Source organism: Odocoileus virginianus, chromosome 33 (assembly GCF_023699985.2).
Source record: "Odocoileus virginianus isolate 20LAN1187 ecotype Illinois chromosome 33, Ovbor_1.2, whole genome shotgun sequence".
Classification (NCBI taxonomy): domain Eukaryota; kingdom Metazoa; phylum Chordata; class Mammalia; order Artiodactyla; family Cervidae; genus Odocoileus; species Odocoileus virginianus.
The window spans coordinates 12,369,968-12,389,576 of NC_069706.1; the positions used below are offsets into that span (position 1 = coordinate 12,369,968).

General features: G+C 41.6%; 1 protein-coding gene across 2 annotated transcripts in view; it reads left to right on the plus strand.

Moving 5' to 3' along the window:
* Positions 1-19,609, plus strand: part of ERCC4 (ERCC excision repair 4, endonuclease catalytic subunit) — a 37,125-nt gene that overhangs the window by 12,827 nt on the left and 4,689 nt on the right. The window contains exons 5-10 of one of the 2 annotated variants that reach the window (XM_070460838.1): positions 309-489; positions 1,491-1,619; positions 4,069-4,179; positions 6,217-6,814; positions 8,598-8,690; positions 17,855-17,967. In XM_070460838.1, the coding sequence (XP_070316939.1) occupies positions 309-489; positions 1,491-1,619; positions 4,069-4,179; positions 6,217-6,814; positions 8,598-8,690; positions 17,855-17,967 (1,225 nt within the window). The remainder of the gene's footprint in view (positions 1-308; positions 490-1,490; positions 1,620-4,068; positions 4,180-6,216; positions 6,815-8,597; positions 8,691-17,854; positions 17,968-19,609) is intronic. The other variant, XM_070460839.1, reaches the window with a different exon arrangement.

The following is a 19,609-nucleotide window of genomic DNA, read 5'->3' on the forward strand; positions in this document are numbered from 1 at the left end:
AGGTAATTATGAATTGACTGTATCTGATCATAAAGATTGTAGTGATGACACTCTGCTTTACATTTGAAAAATTAAACATTCTAATTAGAATGTTCTGAGTCTTATGAACTTAAATTTTCTGTCCACTTCCTTGGGAGATAATGTCTTTTGTTTTTATTTTTTAAAACCATTGTGGTAAAGCTTACATAACAAAATTTACCATTTTAACCATTTTTAGGTATGCAAGGGATAATGTTTGTTGCAAGTATCATTTGTATTAATAATAGCTATATTAAATATCTCACAGCAGTATTTTATTCTTGTTTTAGACAATTCGCCATTACTTAGATCCTTTGTGGCACCAGCTTGGAGCCAAGACTAAATCCTTGGTTCAGGATTTGAAGATATTACGAACCCTGCTGCAGTATCTCTCTCAGTATGATTGTATCACATTTCTTAATCTTCTGGAATCTCTCAGAGCAACAGAGAAGGCATTCGGTCAGAATTCAGGTGGGAGATAAAAGTACTAATATTATTCTAGGAACTGATTTGAGTGAAGTACTAGATTTTATTGGGGAGTCAGGTGTGCGGAGTGCTATATATATTCAACTACATGATGTACTAAGATGTCAAATTATGTTTTATGTTCATAGCTCAGGGATGTAGGTTTTATTGATAGCTAATGTTTCCACCTACTTAACTTCTGTTCTGTATATTAATAAATATTCATATCCATCCAGGCAGTTTTATTTCTAGAAAAGACCATATATCACAGGCAGTCCCCAGCTTAGAAATAGGTTGTATTCTGAAAGTTTAGTTGTTATGAACTTAAAATTCATTTCCCCAAAGAAACGGCAAGGGAATATGGAGTTTCATTAGCCAGAGAATGAGAAGAGATTTGTAGGGAAGCATACATATGCATACATATGCCGCTGTCCACCGACTGGATTTTCTACCAGTCACATTCTTGCCTCATTACTGTGACCTTTCTCACTGTGTGGCAAGACCAGTGATTTTTAAAGTGTGGCCCAGGGGCCCCTGGAGCCAAGATTTAATAAAGTTAATATTTCTTATTGCTTCACCAGGGACTTTCTTGAGTCATAAACTACAAATGCACAGAGTTGAAGAATACATTGATTGCTAGTGAACTTTGGGTCCACTGCCTTCATCTGTGCTTGGGCACCAGCAGCATAACCCACCGATGCTTTTGCACCATCATTAGAAACGTCAACACAGTGGGGGAAATTCCGTAATAGTATTAGTATGAGAGTAGTTTTGAGGTCACAGACCATCCGCCTGAAAACATCTTGGGGACCCCCGGGGATCTGTAGGCCGCACTTTGAAAACCACCAGTCTAGCCAAACAGTGACAGAGACCATAACAAGGGAGGTGTGGTTGGGAGATGAACAAGCTGGTGACTGGTTGATATACAGGTCATGTGACCTTCAGAGATGCTCTGAAGTTAACCATAAATTAAAGGCTTTTTTTTCCCCCTTAACATTCTATCTTAGGTTGGCTCTTTCTTGACTCCAGCACCTCAATGTTTGTAAATGCTCGAGCAAGGGTTTATCATGTTCCAGAGGCAAAAATGAGTAAAAGAAGCAAACTGCCTGAAAACCTGGAGATTAAAGAAGAACAAGGTATCTTGTATGATTAAGTCTTCAAACATGTCTTTTTTTTGGGTATTTGGTGTAGAAATGCTTATCAAGTTACAGTATAACTTTAAGTCTCATTCAACTGTGTGAAAAATATGTGACTGCATTTAATTATTTGTTAACATGTAACATATGTGATCTGTGTTAAAAAATATTTGGAATGGATTCATTGCCAGGGGATTCCAAATAACAAACACGAAGTATCAATCAAAAGTATTCTTACTACTACATAAGAATGGTTGATTTTTTTTTTTTTAACTTCAGTAAAATTACTATTTGGGCACTTAAGGTCTTAGTGGACTATTTTAACATCCCGTTTCAGTTCAGTTCACCAAGTCGTGTCCAACTCTTTGCGACCCCATGTACTGCAGCACGCCAGGCCTCCCTGTCCATCACCAACTCCTGGAGTTTACTCAGACTCATGTCCATTGAGTCGGTGATGCCATCTAACCATCTCATCCTCTGTCATCCCCTCCTACCACCTTCAATCTTTCCCAGCATCAAGGTCTTTTCAGATGAGTCAGTTCTTCACATCAGGTGGCCGGAGTATTGGAGCTTCAGCATCAGTCCTTCCAATGAATATTCAGGACTGATTTCCTTTAGGATGGATTGGTTGGATCTCCTTGCAGTCCAAGGGACTCTCAAGAGCCTTCTCCAGCACCGCAGTTCAAAAGCATCAATTCTTTGGTGCTCAGCTTTCTTTATAGTCCAACTCTCAACATCCATACATGACCACTGTAAAAACTATAGCTTTGACTAGACGGACCTTCGTTGGCAAAGTCATATCTCTGCTTTTTAATATGCTATCTAGGTTGGTCATAACTTTTCTTCCAAGGAGCAAGCGTCTTTTAATTTCATGGCTGCAATCACCATCTGCAGTGATTTTGAAGCCCAAGAAAATATAGTCTGTTACTGTTTCCACTGTTTCCCCATCTGTTTGCCATGAAATGATGGGACCGGATGCATGATCTTAGTTTTCTGAATGTTGAGCTTTAAGCCAACTTTTTCACTCTCCTCTTTCCCTTTCATCAAGTTCCTCTTGATGAAAGTTCCTCTTCATTTTCTGCCATAGGGTGGTGTCATGTGCATATCTAAGGTTATTGATATTTCTCCTGGCAATTTTGATTCCAGCTTGTGCTTCTTCCAGTCCAGCGTTTCTCATGATGTGCTCTGCATATAAGTTAAATAAACAGGGTGACAATATACAGCCTTGATGTACTCCTTTCCCTGTTTGGAACCAGTCCATTGTTCCATGTCTGGTTCTAATTGTTGCTTCCTGACCTGCATAACAGATTTCTCAAGAGGCAGGTCAGGTGGTCTGATATTCCTATCTCTTTAAGAATTTTCTTTTTAGCTTTTAGGAAACAGAGGTACTAGAATGAGGCAAATAATGGATTTTATTTCACACTCATCTATAACTATTATAGTAAATATATAGTGAATATTGTTGGCTTTTTAAGACATAAAAGTGAAAGTGAAAGTCGCTCAGTCATGTCCAACTCTTTGCCACCCCATGGACTGTACAGTCCATGGAATTCTCCAGGCCAGAATGCTGGAGTGAGTAGCCTTTCCCTTCTCCAGGGGAGCTTCTTCCCAACCCAGGGATCAAACCCAGGTCTCCCGCTTTGTGGGCTGATTCTTTACCAGCTGAGCCGCCAGGGAAGTCCAAGAATACTGGAGTGGGTAGCCTATCCCTTCTCTAGCAGATCTTCCCAACCCAGTAATAGAACCATGGTCTCCTGCATTGCAGGTGGACTCGTTACCAGCTGAGCTGCCATGCTTATGTCCTGCCTAGTGCAAAGATCTATTTCAAAACTTAATTAAATACATTAGTAATACATTTGAGTACTTACAGAAATAAAAGTTTTATTGTTGTCTGCTTATATCTCATGTTCAGCATTAGGAAAATCATAGAGATTTTAGAAATAATAAAACCTGTTATTCTGTACTGATTATTTTGTGTAGCAGTTTATATATAACATCATAGTTGACAACTGACATGTAATCACCTCTTATTAGTGACCATGCATATGACTTTCTGTCAAGGCGTTATGGAGCCTGTGTTAATCTGGGTTTGAAGTGTCTTCATTTAGACCATAAGGAGACCTTCTCAAGAATCTGGATTCTCTCATAAGTCTACTTTCCTGGGCTGCATAGTGGGTGCTTGTTTTTTGTTTGTTTGTTTGTTTTTTACTACCTGCACTGTAAGCACTTTGATGGGTGCTTGTTGATTCTTTTGATGTACTGTTACATGTGCACATGTTCAACCAGACCTCCTAAGTTGACAGTCCTGCCCCTCCTCCCCCCGTTATAAAGGAAGCTCAAAGGAATGGGCTTATAGAATGATGCCTGTGTTATTTGTTTTCAAAGCTTTGGAATAATTTATGGATAAACATTATCACATAGAATGAGATTATCATTTATTTCTATACAGAAACAAAAAAGGAACTGGTCCTAGAAAGCAACCCAAAGTGGGCAGCACTCACAGAAGTTTTGAAGGAAATTGAGGCAGAGAATAAGGAGAGTGAAGTCCTTGGTGGTCCAGGTAGGAAAAAAGGAGATGATGACATTGGCCTTCAAAATCTGGCAAATGATTAGCTCTTTAAAAATAACTTAACACTATTATTTTGTCTATAGAATAAGAAAACTAAGTGCCACATCACCAAAATCTTAATGACAACTTCCTTTCTTTTCATTGGATGGTTTTCTCCAAGTTCAGTCATTGTATATTCATGAAAGCAGGTTGTTTTACTGCTTGAGTTCTTGGGAAAACTTCTATTTAAAGATATAGCTTATCAACTATTATATAGAGAGTGGATAAACAACAAGGTCCTACTATATAGCATAGGGAACTCAAATCAATATCCTGTGATAAACTGTACTGGAAAAGAATATTAAGAAGAATGTGTGTATGTATATACCTGAGTCAGTTTGCTGTATAGCAGAAATTAACATCATAAATCAACTAGGCTTCAATTAAAAAAATAAAAGATGCAACTGATCTCCACATATATGTTCACTAGGCTTTAAAGCTTAAAGTCTGGAATCCCCAAGGAGAAAGCTAATGGGCTTATGTTTTAAGTTGTCTGCAAGTCTTTTCAAAGAAGCGTTAATTGGCCTGTGGAGTAACATCAGCCTAGCCCTAAAGAAATTCTAAGTTTTAGGGCTACTCTCTTTAAACATTAGCACCATAGACTGAACCTGAGCTAAGTTTTTAAAATAAAACCAGATAAAAAATAAAACTAAATTTTAAAGAATATCTGTTGAGACTTTGACTCCTATAAAGCAGTAAAGGCAAGCACAGAGTCCTTATGTGAGTATTATTCTATGATATTATCACAGAACATATGGTGCTGTGATTTATGACCCTAAGTCATACACATCCACTTAGACAAAGTGAAAAGTATAAAGAAAAAAGAAAAGGGGGAAAAATTATGTCTCGCAGCCACTGTTAACCCTGACATATTTCCTTCCTGGTTTTCTTCTGTGTATTTTCTGTTTCACATTGTTAAAGTTATAGTATAGATATAACACTATGAAGTTATAGTGTAGATTAATTCTGGATGTAGAATTAATGAGACAAATGACACTGACATTTTCAAAGTTCTCAAAACATATTACCACATTGATATGTAGGTTTTTTCTTTTTTTTATCAGTTGTCATTTCTTTTGGAAGTATAAGACCTTGTCTCTTTTTCACCTAGCTAGCATTGACTGAAGATGCTGTATATATTTGTGTGTATCTGCATGTATCACATATGTATAACAGTTTTATTGATTTGATGGGAGAAAAATGCTTGTCTAGTTTGAAATTTTGATGTTTAGGGAACTCAGTATTTTCTCAGATGCATTTCTTCCTTTGTGAATTGTGTTAGTTTCCTTTGCTGGTTTAAGGTGTGTTCTTAGTTTGTATCAGCTTTTTATACATTGAAGATGCTAACATTTATCATAGTTGTATAAAGTTGTATTTTGTCTTTAGCTCTTTTTTTAAGATTAGAAATGGGTTTATTTAGAGAGGTACACATACTGTAGACAGAACACAGTCCATCTCAAAAGGCTTGAGAGCAGTCTTTCTTTACCTTTATAATGCACAGTTAATTCTCCAGTGTATTGAGTCAGTCTTAGTTTACAGATATCAATCTTCTCTGAGATTTCTTCATTGCTTTTAAGCCTGGAAAAGCATCCTCATATGGAGAGATGGAGAAGAGTCATCTTTTTTTTATGATTTATTGTTTAACATTTGACTTTGTAATCCATTTGGTATTTATTTTAGTATTTCCAGATCCTCTGGAAAATTATTAATTAAAAAGAGCTCCTTTAAAACCTCTGTTATACCACAGCTATATTTTCATAAGTCTCTAAATATTTCTGGCTTCAACTTTACCCAAAAGATTTAAGTGATCCTGGCAGAGAGGTGAATGTCTGTGATGAGCATCTGAAACCCTTGTTAAACAAATTGTAAAGTATCTTTAGCACCAAGGAGGTGAGATGGGTCTTCTCTGTGGGGGACAGGAGGAGGGGGCACAGAGGGAGGAGGGCAGGAAGTGAGCTAATAGCTCCATAACGCTGTTTTCAATTTTAGGACAAGTTCTCATTTGCGCAAGTGATGACAGGACGTGTTCCCAGCTGCGAGAGTACCTCACTGTCGGAGCAGAGGTCTTCTTGTTGAGGCTGTACAGAAAAACCTTTGAGAAGGACAGCAAAGCCGAAGATGTATGGATGAGATTAAGGAAGGAAGATGACTCGAAGAGAATCGTGAAATCCAACAAGAGGCCCAAAGACCTCCGAGACAAAGACAGGCCCCCTGCCAAAGAGAAGGCCCTCAGAAAGAAGAAACCAAGGTTGACTTTAACTCAGATGATGGGAAGAACTGAAGAACTAGAGGGGGAGGCAGGTGTTGAGGAGGGCAGCCCAAGAGAGCTGACCAGTAGCCCGGAGAGCTGCACAGGAGACAGTAAGCAGGAGGAGTCTGATGTGAACCTGTCCTCCGATACCGCCTACGGGATTCTGAAAGACCCCCTTACCATCATCCACCCGCTCCTAGGCTGCAGTGATCCCTACGCTCTGACACGCGTGCTCCACGAGGTGGAGCCGAGATACGTGGTCTTGTATGATGCAGAGCTGACCTTCGTGCGTCAGCTTGAAATTTACAGGGCGTCTCGGCCCGGGAAGCCTCTCAGGCAAGTTGTAGGGAAGGTGAAGTCTCACCTTACAGGCTCAGCTTCACAGTTCTGTAGGGTTTAGTACAGACAGACCAGCTGCCCACGGGCTTTCTGATCTTTAACGCTGCCTTGTTGGGATGTTGGCTGAGTTTATGAAACGTCTGGTGGTTCCGGTCAGTCTGGGAAGTGCGCTTGAGGATGAGGTTGCATGTTGTAGTGTAACCAGGGATCTGGGGGAACGCCTCCCTTGTTAACCTTCTCTGCTGCTGTTCGGTGCCATATTCTTTATGCATCGGTTGTAGCCTACAGGGTGCCGTCTCTGAATAAGCCTAGGAAATTTACAATATCCTAACTTCTCCCAAATGTACATGTAATTATGACTCAGCAAAATCATTTCATAATTCGAAAATGTCTTTCTTTTAAATCTGAAGAAGTGACTCTAAGTTACAGCCACATAAAACAAGTATTTGGGAAATTATTGTACCAAGTTTTCTTGAGTTTCAAGAACTATCAGATGAGAAATCTACAGAAATATCAGATGAGAAAATGGTGCCTCCCAAAGAATATAGTGTTCTGGCTCTCCAATTATCCGAGGGAAATAAACAGCAAAATTAATATCCTGAACTCAGCCTGAACCAAAATCAGAGCCAAAAGAAACCTTTCTAGCCAGTTTAACGAAGGCAACCCTTCCAAGTAGAGATGAATGGAGGAGTTGGGTCAGAAATAATGCAGGATAAAGAGATTAGACGAAGCTGGTAAAATAATTATAGGCTGATAAATTTTTCATACTTTACCATTGATCAATACTGTAGATAGCTTATGTGCACCCAAGTTCTCTGTTGCCTGATAATAGAATACTGTGTGATGCTTAGAAACAAAATGCCAGAAATGGAAGGGGCTTTGGAGTTCAACCACTTAGTCCAACAATGAGAAACCGAGGCTCAGAGGTGGTGAATGACTTGCCCTTGGCCACTTGATATATTCGTGGCAGAGCTGGGGGTCTCTGGACTCATTGGCCAGTGGCCTTTTCCATGTTCACGCTTTTAAAAAATGCAATCTAGGAAGATGAAGGTCAAAAGAAAAATCGAGGGTTAAAGAGGAAAAATATTTTTAAAAAAAAAGGAAAAATAGCTCTGATGGAAGGTGAAGAAAAGGTGCTTCATTCAGCTTAGCAACAAACAAGATAGAAAGCTGGCCTTTTCTAAGAGAAAAGAATATGTCAAATTATTTTTTGAGGCGCTTGATATAATCCATATGTCCTCTGTGTCCATGTGTTTATATAAAATGTGCAATGGCTTGGTTCTGTTAAGACATGAATAAAAAGGAACTGAGAAATTACTTGTGAAGATAAAGGTCATATAGATTTCATTTGTTTACTTTTCACTAACATGAACTTTCCTAAGCTGGCTTTTATAACTGCTCTCCAACTTTTTAAATGATTGTTTGGCAGGGGTGCAAAGAAAAAATTGAAAAAAGAGAAGCCGCTAAGATTGTGTTTTCTGATTTGTTTATAGTTATGAGGAAAGAATTACTCTATCCCTCTTTGTTATGTTTCAGTGTTTACCTAAACTCCATTCCTCCTTTCGGTGAAAGAAGAAAGGGAAAAAAAGCCCATGTGGTAATGAGACCTTTAACAGGTGGGGTTTAGGCTGCTTGATTTTAGCAAGAGTGTGATTAATGGAACCTTTTCTTCTCCATCAAATATTATTTGAACACTCTGGGTTGCTGATTTCACGCTTTTCCTTCCAGGGATTAAAAATTATGTGTTTTCAACCTAAAAGAGATCTGTCTTAACTTGCAGGGTTTACTTTCTTATATATGGAGGGTCAACGGAGGAACAGCGCTATCTCACTGCTTTGCGGAAAGAAAAGGAAGCTTTTGAAAAGCTCATAAGGTAAATACGCAGGAGATCAGTATGAAGGAATCAAAGGCCTTTGAAGATCCAGAGGCTTCTCTGGATCTAGGTGGGGGAATATCTCCTAGCCCTTAGGTGCTAGGGAGAGTCACATCAAGATACACCTGTGGCCTGATAACCCCCCAGGGTTTACATGGATCAGCACCCATTTCTTTTTTCCCTGCCTCTCCACCATCCCCATTTGCTTTTCAGGGGTTTGATGGACTATTAGATATGTGAAGAAAACTGCTTTTTTGTTTGTAAAGAAATAAAACCTAAAGCACCAGCAATAGAACTCTCCCCCGCCCCCATGTCCAAGATTTCTCCCTTCGCTTGGAATCATGATTTTTTTTTTCCCTTGTGAAATCTCCATTGTCTTGGGTGGGTGACTGGCTATGGGCTTTCAGTATATGCCTAAAATATGTGGGTAACCCCAGTGCATCCAGGAATGGTTTCCAGACACAGGAGCCCTTCCTGAGTCAGTGCCATTGAGTCCCTGTAAAGACACTCGGCACAGCATGTGGGCAGCACCCTGTGCTGTCCTTCCCTCCCCTTCCCCTCCTCTGTGATGGTGGCATGTCTTAGGCAAGGATTTTTTTTTTCCATTTATTTTTATTAGTTGGAGGCTAATTACTTTACAACATTGCAGTGGTTTTTGTCATACATTGACATGAATCAGCCATGGATTTACATGTATTCCCCATCCCAATCCCTCCTCCCACCTCCCTCTCTGCCCGATCCCTCTGGGTCTTCCCAGTGCACCAGGCCCGAGCACTTGTCTCATGCATCCAACCTGGGCTGGTGATCTGTTTCACCCTAGATAATATACATGTTTCGATGCTGTTCTCTCAAAACATCCCACCCTCGCCTTCTCCCACAGAGTCCAAAAGTCTGTTCTGTACATCTGTGTCTCTTTTTCTGTTTTGCATATAGGGTTATCGTTACCATCTTTCTAAATTCCATATATATGTGTTAGTATACTGTAATGGTCTTACCTTTCTGGCTTACTTCACTCTGTACAATGGGCTCCAGTTTCATCCATCTCATTAGAACTGTTTCAGATGAATTCTTTTTAATGGCTGAGTAATATTCCATGGTGTATATGTACCACAGCTTCCTTATCCATTCGTCTGCTGATGGGCATCTAGGTTGCTTCCATGTCCTGGCTATTATAAACAGTGCTGCGATGAACATTGGGGTGCACGTGTCTCTTTCAGATCTGGTTTCCTCGGTGTGCATGCCCAGAAGTGGGATTGCTGGGTCATATGGCAGTTCTATTTCCAGTTTTTTAAGAAATCTCCACACTGTTCTCCATAGCAGCTGTACTAGTTTGCATTCCCACCAACAGTTTAAGAGGGTTTCCTTTTCTCCACACCCTCTCCAGCATTTATTGCTTGTAGACTTTTGGATAGCAGCCATCCTGACTGGCGTGTAATGGTACCTCATTGTGGATTTGATTTGCATTTCTCTGATAATGAGTGATGTTGAGCATGTTTTCATGTGTTTGTTAGCCATCTGTATGTCTTTGGAGAAATGTCTGTTTAGTTCTTTGGCCCATTTTTTGATTGGGTCATTTATTTTTCTGGAGTTCAGCTGCAGGAGTTGCTTATATATTTTTGAGATTAATCCTTTGTCTGTTGCTTCATTTGCTATTATTTTCTCCCAATCTGTCTTTTCACCTTTAGGCAAGGATTCTTACAGCTATCGATCCACAGTTATGGGACAGTCCTTTCAGCCTGTGAAAATATATTTTCTTTTAGTTTTTATTGAAGTGTGGTTGATTTGTAATTTGTGTTAATTTCCACCATACAGCAAAGCGATTCAGTTACACACATATAACTCTCAGTCCTTCCCTCCCCCAGCCCCTTTCCACCTTGGGAAGTCTTTTCTCTATGTCTTGAGCCTGTTTCATTGTTGTTCCATTGCTGAGTTGTGTCTGACTCTTTGCAGTACCATGGACTGCAGCACTCCAGGCTTCCCTGTCTTTTACCATCTCCCGGAGTTTGCTCAAACTCATGTCCATCGAGTTGGTGATGCCATCCAGCCATCTCAAACTCTGTTTCCCCCTTCTCCTCCTGCCCTCAATTTTTCCCAGCATCAGGGTCTTTTCCAGTGAGTCAGCTCTTTGCATCAGGTGACCAAAGTATTGGAGCTTCAGCTTCAACATCAGTCCTTCCAGTGAACATGCAGGATTGATTTCCTTTCAGATTGACTGGTTGGATCTCCTTGTGGTCCAGAGGACTCAAGAGTCTTCTCTAGCATCACAGTTAAAAAGCATCAGTTCTTTGGTGCTTAACTTGTTTTATGGTCCACTCTCACATCTGTACATGCCTACTGTTCCCCTTCTATTTGCCATGAAGTGATGGGACTGGATGCCATGATCTTTATTTTTTGAATATTGAGTCTTAAGCCAGCCTTTTCTCCTCTTCTCTTTCACCTTCATCAAGAGGCTCTTTAGTTCCTCTTCACTTTCTGCCCTTAGGGTGGTATCTTCTGCATATCTGAGGTGGTTCATATATCTCCCAGCAGTCTTGATTCCAGCTTGTGTTTCATCCAGCCTAGCATTTCGCATGATATACTCTGCATAGAAGTTAAATAAGCATGTAAGTTGAGTAAACAACTCCTTTCCCAAGTTTGAACCTGTCCACTGTTCCATGTCCAGTTCTAACTGTTGCTTCTTGACCTGCATACAGGTTTCACAAGAGGCAGGTCAGGTGGTCTGGTGTTCCCTTCTCTTTCAGAATTTTCCACAGTTTGTTGTGATCCACACAGTCAAAGGCTTTAACATAGTCAGTGAAGCAGATGTTTTTCTAGAATTCTCTTGCTTTTTCTGTGATCCAATGAATGTTGGCAATTTGATCTCTGATTCTTCTGCCTTTTCTAAATCCAGCTTGTACATCTGGAATTTCTCAGTTCACATACTATTGAAGCCTAGCTTGGAGGATTTTGAACATTACTTTGCTAGCATGTGAAATGAGCACAGTTGTATGGTAGTTTGAACAATCTTTGGCATTGCCCTTCTTTGCAATTGAAATGAAAACTGACTTTCCTCTCTGGTGTTTTGTGGATGTGTGTTTCTATTAATGTGTTCTGGAGGATAGTTTGTGGGCTTCCCTGGTGGCTCAGATGGTAAAGAATCTGCCTATAGTGCGGGCAGGAGACCTGGATTTGATCTCTGGGTTTGAAAGATTCCCTGGAGAAGGGATTGGCTACCCACTCCAGTATTCTTGCCTGGAGAATTCCATGGACAGAAAATCCTGGTGAGCTATAATCCATGGAGGATATTTTATATGTGTGTATATATGCTTTTTGAAAATATTCCAGAAAGTGTTATAACCATGTGTTATACAGACTTCCTCTTCCTGTTCAGAACATTTAGCTTCTCTCTGTGTCTCCTAGACCTTCATCTCCCAAGACTCAGTCAACAGATATTTCTTGAGCATCTATTATGATCCAACTCCTCCTGTCCTCACATTAAAGTGCTAGACTTACAGTGGTGCAGAAAAAAAAGCTCAGTTCTGTCTTCTAGAGCTTATACCCTAGTGTAAAAGACAAACATTGAATGGTTGTGCAGTCTAATAAACACCTGCAGGCTGTAGCCTGCATAGCTGAAAGAAAATGCTATCGAGAGTTTGTCAGAGGGACTGGGGTCGGGGGGGTGTCAGGGGCAGCATCTCTTGAGGGGTGACCTTTAAGCTGACCTAGGCAGCATGTGTGTTGGTTGCTGAGTATGAGTAGACAAAAGTGGGCCAAGGGTTGTGTTGTTCAAGAGTGTATGTGAAAGCTCAGAGGTGCAGGAGGCCTGTTAAGGATTAAGAACTTTACTCTGAAGGCCGTAAGACAGCACTGCAGAGTTCTAAGTAGGAGAGTGACGTAGTGTGTTTTCAGAGGCTCTCTCTGGCACCAGACTTGGAATGGATGGAGTAGGGAAGTAGTCAGGAAGCTATTGCAGTTGTCTGATAAGAACAGTGGCAGCTAAGATTAGATTGATGGAGAGAAGGGGAGAGATTTAAGCGATACTGAGGAAGTGGAGTCCAAGAATTGATGCCACTGGATGTGGGCCAGTAACCTCCTAATTGGCTCTTTCACTTTTTTAAAATATCCTTTGCCTCAGGCTTCTCTGATTAAAGTGACTGTCTCTAGATTACAGTGAGCACATGGAACTAAGATATTCAGATGAGGTTGTTGGTGTTTACGTTGAGGGTCCCTAAAGATCACCCTCAGGTTCAGTGAGTCACCAGAAGGACCCACAGGAGTCAGATAAGCTGGGATCCTCACCATTGTGGTTAATTACAGAGAAAGGACACAGAGTAAAATCAGCAGAGAGAAAGAACGCATGGAGCCAAGTCCAGGAGACCTCCAGCATGAGCTTCCGAGTGTCCTCTTGCAGTGAGGTCCCAGGGAAGTGCTTAATTCTGGCATCCGTGTGTGACAGCACACACTCAGCATTATCCTCAGGGAAGCTTACCCGAGAGTTGGGGTCCAGTGTTTTTACTGGGAGTCAGTCATAAAGATGCAGTACTCAAGGGACAGACTCCGGCTCCCTGGAGATGAAACATGTATTCACCATAAATCACACTGGGGCCTGCTGTGTGATCCTCTTATCAGGCAGAGTAGTCCAAGAACTCAGATCTCAGCTCCCAGAAGCTGGCCAGGGGTTTCCAGAAAGACAAGCTGAGGAGACAGGCCTTTCTTGGGAATGTGCAGGGTTTGAGCATCCCAGGCCTGCTCTCTGAACCCTTTCCTGCCCAGAGCTGTAGCCCACCCAGGGTGCCTGTAGCATCTGAGTAGGTGAGTTGTATGCGCCAGGCCTCCTTCCCACAGCTGCATCTTCTCCAGTTCATCAGAACGTAGCCTAGAAAAGAGTGTCATTAGTGGACGGTAGCCAGGTGTTGGGGACCCGCATGCACTTACCAGCTTGTACGAGGGACTCTACACTCAAAGGGCTTAGTGACAAGGATCAAATCAACCTGGCCTTGACTGGAAACATCCCTCAGCAGAACCCAGGATGTAGCCTTTCTCCTACATTTCAATTTCTACAGCAATTTCCGTACCAGATTTTATCTATATGGCCTGGCCTAATTTTCTAACTCTCAGCGGTGACTGTCTGCGTATTAAGTTAGGTCTTGCCATATCACACAGATAGTAACACTATTTAGAATCTTAAGATATTTACTTTCCCAGAAAACTTGGGGAATTTGAGAAGTGTTTGTTTTGAAAAGCAAAATATATGTGAGGTGCATGGCTGAAAGAGCATTTGCACTGAGCCTGGACTTAGAGAAAAATGTAATGGGAGACTGAGGAAATGCACTTTTGCCAGGACCTCCACAAGTGATTTTGTAAGAACAAAAGCAATGCTGCTATTTAAAATAACCAGAGAGGAATGAATCAGGCAAGCTGGCAGTGAAAGGACTGTTTGGCTGGACTAGAGATCAGTAGATTACAGATGACAAGTAAAGAGAAAAAAGATTACATGTCTCAGTATTGATAATAAAATGCTCCCTGGGTCAAAAAATTAGTAATAACATTCTGAGTAAACATAGTTTTTGAGAGGTCACCACTTTTCAAAGGGAAGGGTTAGATTATTTGAAATTTTACAGTTAAAAAAATATGATCACAAAATGGGTTAGCATGAGGACTTGAATAAATGCCTATTTGAAGAGACTCCTAGTCCAATACCTCCTCCCTGTTTTATCATGTTGTACAAGCTATTCAAATACCACTAGAGATATTAGAGCAATATTAAGAAACCACAGTATTTCAGGTGGACATAGGAATCTTAATTGTTCAATTATTATTTTGTATCTGTCACATACAGTAATTTGATTATGCTAAATGTTGTGAACAAGGGACTGAATATTTTTAAGTGTGACAAATTTCTGTTAAACTAATTTGAGTTATTGGTTAGGAAGACTTAATATTTTCTTCACAACCCTGGTTTCATTTCAAGAGTATGTTTTTTTTTCTGAGATTTAATTTGCAGTTACATTTCTTAGTAAACTAGCTGTTTTGTTTAACAGTATTAACTGAAGCAGTTGCAGGATCATTTGAAAGAAATCTGTTTTTTAGCATGCGAGTGCGTGTTTGGTCATGTCAGACTATTTGCGACCCTGTGGACTGTGGCCCGCCAGGCTCCTCTGTCCATGGAATTTTCCAGGCAAGAATACTGGAGTAGGTTGCCATTTCCTTTGCCAGTTTTTTTTTTTAGCATAGTCATGGATAATTAGGGGATGAGGTTAGTACATTATAGGGCTTCCCAGGTGGCTCAGTGGTAGAGAATCAGCCTGCCAGTGCAGGAGACACAAGAGACACAGATTCAATCCCTGGGTGGGGAAGATCCCCCGGAGGAGGAAATGGCAACCCACTCCAGTATTCTTGCCTAAAAAATTGCATGGGCAGAGGAGCCTGGCGGGCTACAGTCCATGAGGGCCACAAAGAGTCAGACATGACTGAGTGACTGAGCACACAGTTATGACATTAATAAAAGCTAACATATGGTGCTTGTTATGTTCCGGGCACTACTGTGAGTGCCTTACACGTGTTACGTGATCTTTGTAACGTTCTGTTAAGGTTCAGTTCAGTTGCTCAGTCGTGTCCAACTCTTTGTGACCCCATGAACCACAGCATGCCAGGCCTCCCTGTCCATCACCAACTCCCGGAGTCCACCCAAACCCATGTCCATTGAGTCGGTGATGCCATCCAACCATCTCATCCTCTGTCATCTCCTTCTCTTCCTGCTGTCAATCTTTCCCAGCATCAGGGCCATTTCCAAAGAGTCAGCTCTTCGCATCAGGTGGCCAAAGTCTTGGAGTTTCAGCTTCAACATCAGTCCTTCCAATGAACACCCAGGACTGATCTCCTTTAGGATGGACTGGTTGGATCTCCTTGCAGTCCAAGGGACTCTCAAGAGTCTTCTCCAACACCATAGTTCAAAAGCATCAATTCTTTGGCACTCAGCTTTCTTTATAGTCCAACCCTCACATCCATACATGACCACTGGAGAAACCATAGCCTTGACTAGATGTACCTTTGTTGACAAAGTAATGTCTCTGCTTTTTAATATGCTGTCTACGTTGGTCATAACTTTCCTTCCAAAGAGTAAGCGTCTTTTAATTTCATGGCTGCAGTCACCATCTGCAGTGATTTTGAAGCTCAGAAAAATAAGCCACTATTTCCACTCTTTCCCCATCTATTTGCCATGAAGTGATAGGACGAGATGGCATGATCTTAGTTTTCTGAATGTTGAGCTTTAAGCCAACTTTTTCACTTTCCTCTTTCACTTTCATCAGGAGGCTCTTTAGTTCCTCTTCACTTTCTGCCATAAGGGTGGTGTCATCTGCATATCTGAGGTTATTGATATTTCTCCCGGCAATCTTGATTCCAGCTTGTGCTTCCCCTAACCTGTTGAGGTTAGGTTTTAGTATTCTTCCCATTTTACAGACAGAATTGAGGGACAGAGCTTTTAAAAAACTCACCTAAAGTCAACACAGCCAGTAAGTGGTTTCAAATCCACAACATGTGGATGCAGAGTCTGCATTCTAACCCCCTGTTCTCTGCAGCCACGCACAGATAACAGATTGATTAGGAAAGGAAGCTGCCGCTGCCTGTGATGGCTTAGTCAGTAGGGTAAGTGGAGATACAGAGGGGGGAAAATCCCCCATGTTGATCCCAAATGTAAAAGAAATTTAAGAGCAGTAAGCTCTCTGGACCATTTGCCATGTGTCCCCAGCTGGAGTCTGGTAGGTGTGACGGGGCAGTACTGAGTGACTCTGGAGCTGTGATCACTGCAAAGAATTCTGCAGTAGCCACCCTTGACGCTGAAGTTGAGAATAATGGGCCAGAACAGAACTGGAGTGATTGGCCTATGCAATCTGTTCATAAAGTGTTGCACTAATAACAACTTTGCATTTGTATATTATTTCAAATAGTATAGAATTTATAAACTTGAGTTTCTGTTCACCCATGGTACCTCTTTTTGGTACCGTGCCCTAAGACATTGCGTATCCAGAGTGGCTGAGGAATTGCTCCATTTGATTTTATCTTCTTTCGTTGGAAAACCCTTGGCTATGAGCCCTTGTTGGAATCACTGGTTGCTAATGATTCCTCTTGTTTCGCCTTCCGCAGACTCTCTTATTGCAGGCAGTCAGTTCCACGGTGGTTTTTCACATTGCTGTATTTCCTCAACTCAGTTGCAAGCCCAGCCAGGGCAGAGACGCAGTCTTATACATCTTTTCTGTTGACCTGGCACAAAAGGAGCCTGCTGTTTCCTGAACTGATTCTAACATCCTTTTACTAGTTTTGAAAAATCAGAGGATGGCAAGCCTGGCTTAGTCTTCCTGTGGCTATTGAGGGTCCTGTCATGATTCTGGTTCCTGATTGCAAATCTGAGTTAGGATTGTGTAGGCTTGTCAGTCTACCAGCTTAAGGTACTAAGCTTTCTTGAAGACAGAAATTATTGGGTAACCATATTTGTATCCAAATTACCTCGCATAATATGTGGGAGCCTGCCCTAAATGTTTTAAACAGCTAAGTTAGTGAATCAATACTGCCATACTGCATGACCTGAGATGTCAATTTTTTTTTGTTTAAATCTCTGTTGGAAATTTGCTTTCTTATATTAATCATGATTTTCCTTTAAAACTGGAGAGTGTTTAATGGGGCCTCCCACCTAGAGTTTTTCAAATCAAAGTTAGTTTGGCCATTTATGTTTTCATGTCTTTAATCATTGGTCTTTAATTATCTTATCTATGATTTCTCTGATAATATTGGAATATGAATTATTTGAATTCTTTTCAGTGCTCAGTAACACTTTTAGCACATTTGTATAAAAACCTCAGTAACCTCTTTGTGGCAGTCTTCATATGCTTATTTCATGACTCAAAAGTGTTTGGAGGACATACAGAATAGAAAATAAGTAAGTTTTTTTTTCTTTTTTAACTCCAGAAGATGAGCAGAAGTACCCAACCAAGAAACTCTGCTTCCATTCCCCATCGCTTGTCTGTGCATATTTGGCTCATACCCAAACATCCTTCTGATGTTCCCTGGGTTCTCTTTTAGCACTACAGTTGCATAGATATTTTCTTTGTTATAATTTACCAAAGATTAAAATCAGGAATTTTGAAATTAATTCAGAAAGGTTGAAGATGTGTTCCTCCCACCCCCAGGGAAAAGGCTAGCATGGTCATCCCTGAAGAAAGAGAAGGCAGAGACGAAACGAACCTCGACCTTGTGAGAGGCTGCGTGTCTGCTAGTGCTCCCACCGACACGCGAAAAGCCGGTGAGTCCCACTCTCTGCCAAGCTCTCCTGCTGCCCCTGCCGGAGGCTGTGGGGCTCCAGAGTCTCTCTGCAGGAGCTTGGTTTTTCTCAACAAGCTCTTCACCGTGGGTGTCTGCTGTCATATCTCGGCCTCAGCTCTGCTGTTCACTAACCACATCTTTCTGACTCTCAGGCTCTTTACCCATAAGATAGGGGGGTTGTGTTCTAGGCACCAGCATTGGAAATAAGTTACATTCCAGCATTAGTTGAGATTCAGAATATACTTTTGCCAAAAAGCTTTTGTGAATGGTGATTGGGTTCTTACCTTAACCCAAAGAGGCCAGTGTCCTCATAGATAAGAGACAGGGTTCATTGTTCAGGGTGCATTCCCACCCCTTCCAGTGTTTGTTGATTGCTTCCTGGCACTTTTCTAGACCACAGGTATGTGGTACTCTCACTGCTGTGCCGCATCCAGCCAGTGGCCTTCCACCGAGACATGCTGGATACCCCTTGCACTGCGGTCCGAGGATGACCATGTCCCTCCCACTCCCCAGATCTCCATTTCAGCAGCTGCCTTCAGCCAGGTGGCGTGGGAAAAACTGTGGCTGAGTCACTTTCTCCTTTGGTGAGGTCAACGCAGTTAAAGCAGTGCGTCTCAGAATTCACTGTCCTTCAGAATAGCCTCTGATGCTTGTTAAAACTGTAGATTCATGGATCCCACTCCATTGAAATTCCGATTTGATAGATCTGAAATGGGGTCAGCATCTGATGGAAGTGGTCCTTGGACCATACTTTGGGAAACATGGCCTCATCAGAGGATCTGTGTCTTTTGAAGAAGATTCTTAAACAGGTTGGGGACATTTCCTGCAGGACAGCAGGAATACCCGGCAATATGAAGGAAGGTAGAGCCTGTGGGTACCACATGAAAAGCTATTCACAGAAATCTGCCCTCTGAGTTCAGTCTTCTCAGCACTCATATTAGCTTCCCTTTGCTGCTGTAACAAATTGCCACAAACTTTAGTGTCTTGAAACGACATGCAGTCATTATCTAACAGTTATTATACAATCCAAAGTCCAAATGGGTTTCACTGAGTTAAAAAGAAGGTGTCTGCAAGGCTGCACTCCCTTTGGAGGCTCTGGGGGAGAATCCCTTCCTCTTCCAGGTCATCCAGGGCTGCCTGCTCCCTCACTCGTGGCTCCTTCGTCCACCTTCAACACCAGCAGCTCTTCCTCTGAGCTTCCTGCTTCTCTCCTTTGCTTATAAGGGCCCTTGGACCTGTCTCCATAATCTAGAAGAATCTCCCAATCTTGAGACCTCTAATTTAATCACATTTCCAGAGTCCCCTTTGCTGTGTAAAGTAACATATTTGCAGCTTCCAGGGGTCACGACAGAGACATCTTCCGGAGGAGGGGGGCACTATTCTACCTACAGAAGCAGGTCCTTCAGCCAGCAGTGTTGGCATCACCAGGGAGCCTGTTAGAAACACAGCCTCTGGGACCCTCTTCCACACCTACAGAATGCAGTAGGTGTTTTCTCTCCATCCCAGGCAATTCATATGCACATCAGGGGGAGAAGCTCTGTGCTCGTGTTTCTCCCAGCTTCTTCCATTTTTCTGTCTCTGGACTCATTGATACAAGCACAAAATGCTTCAAAATTTTTCAC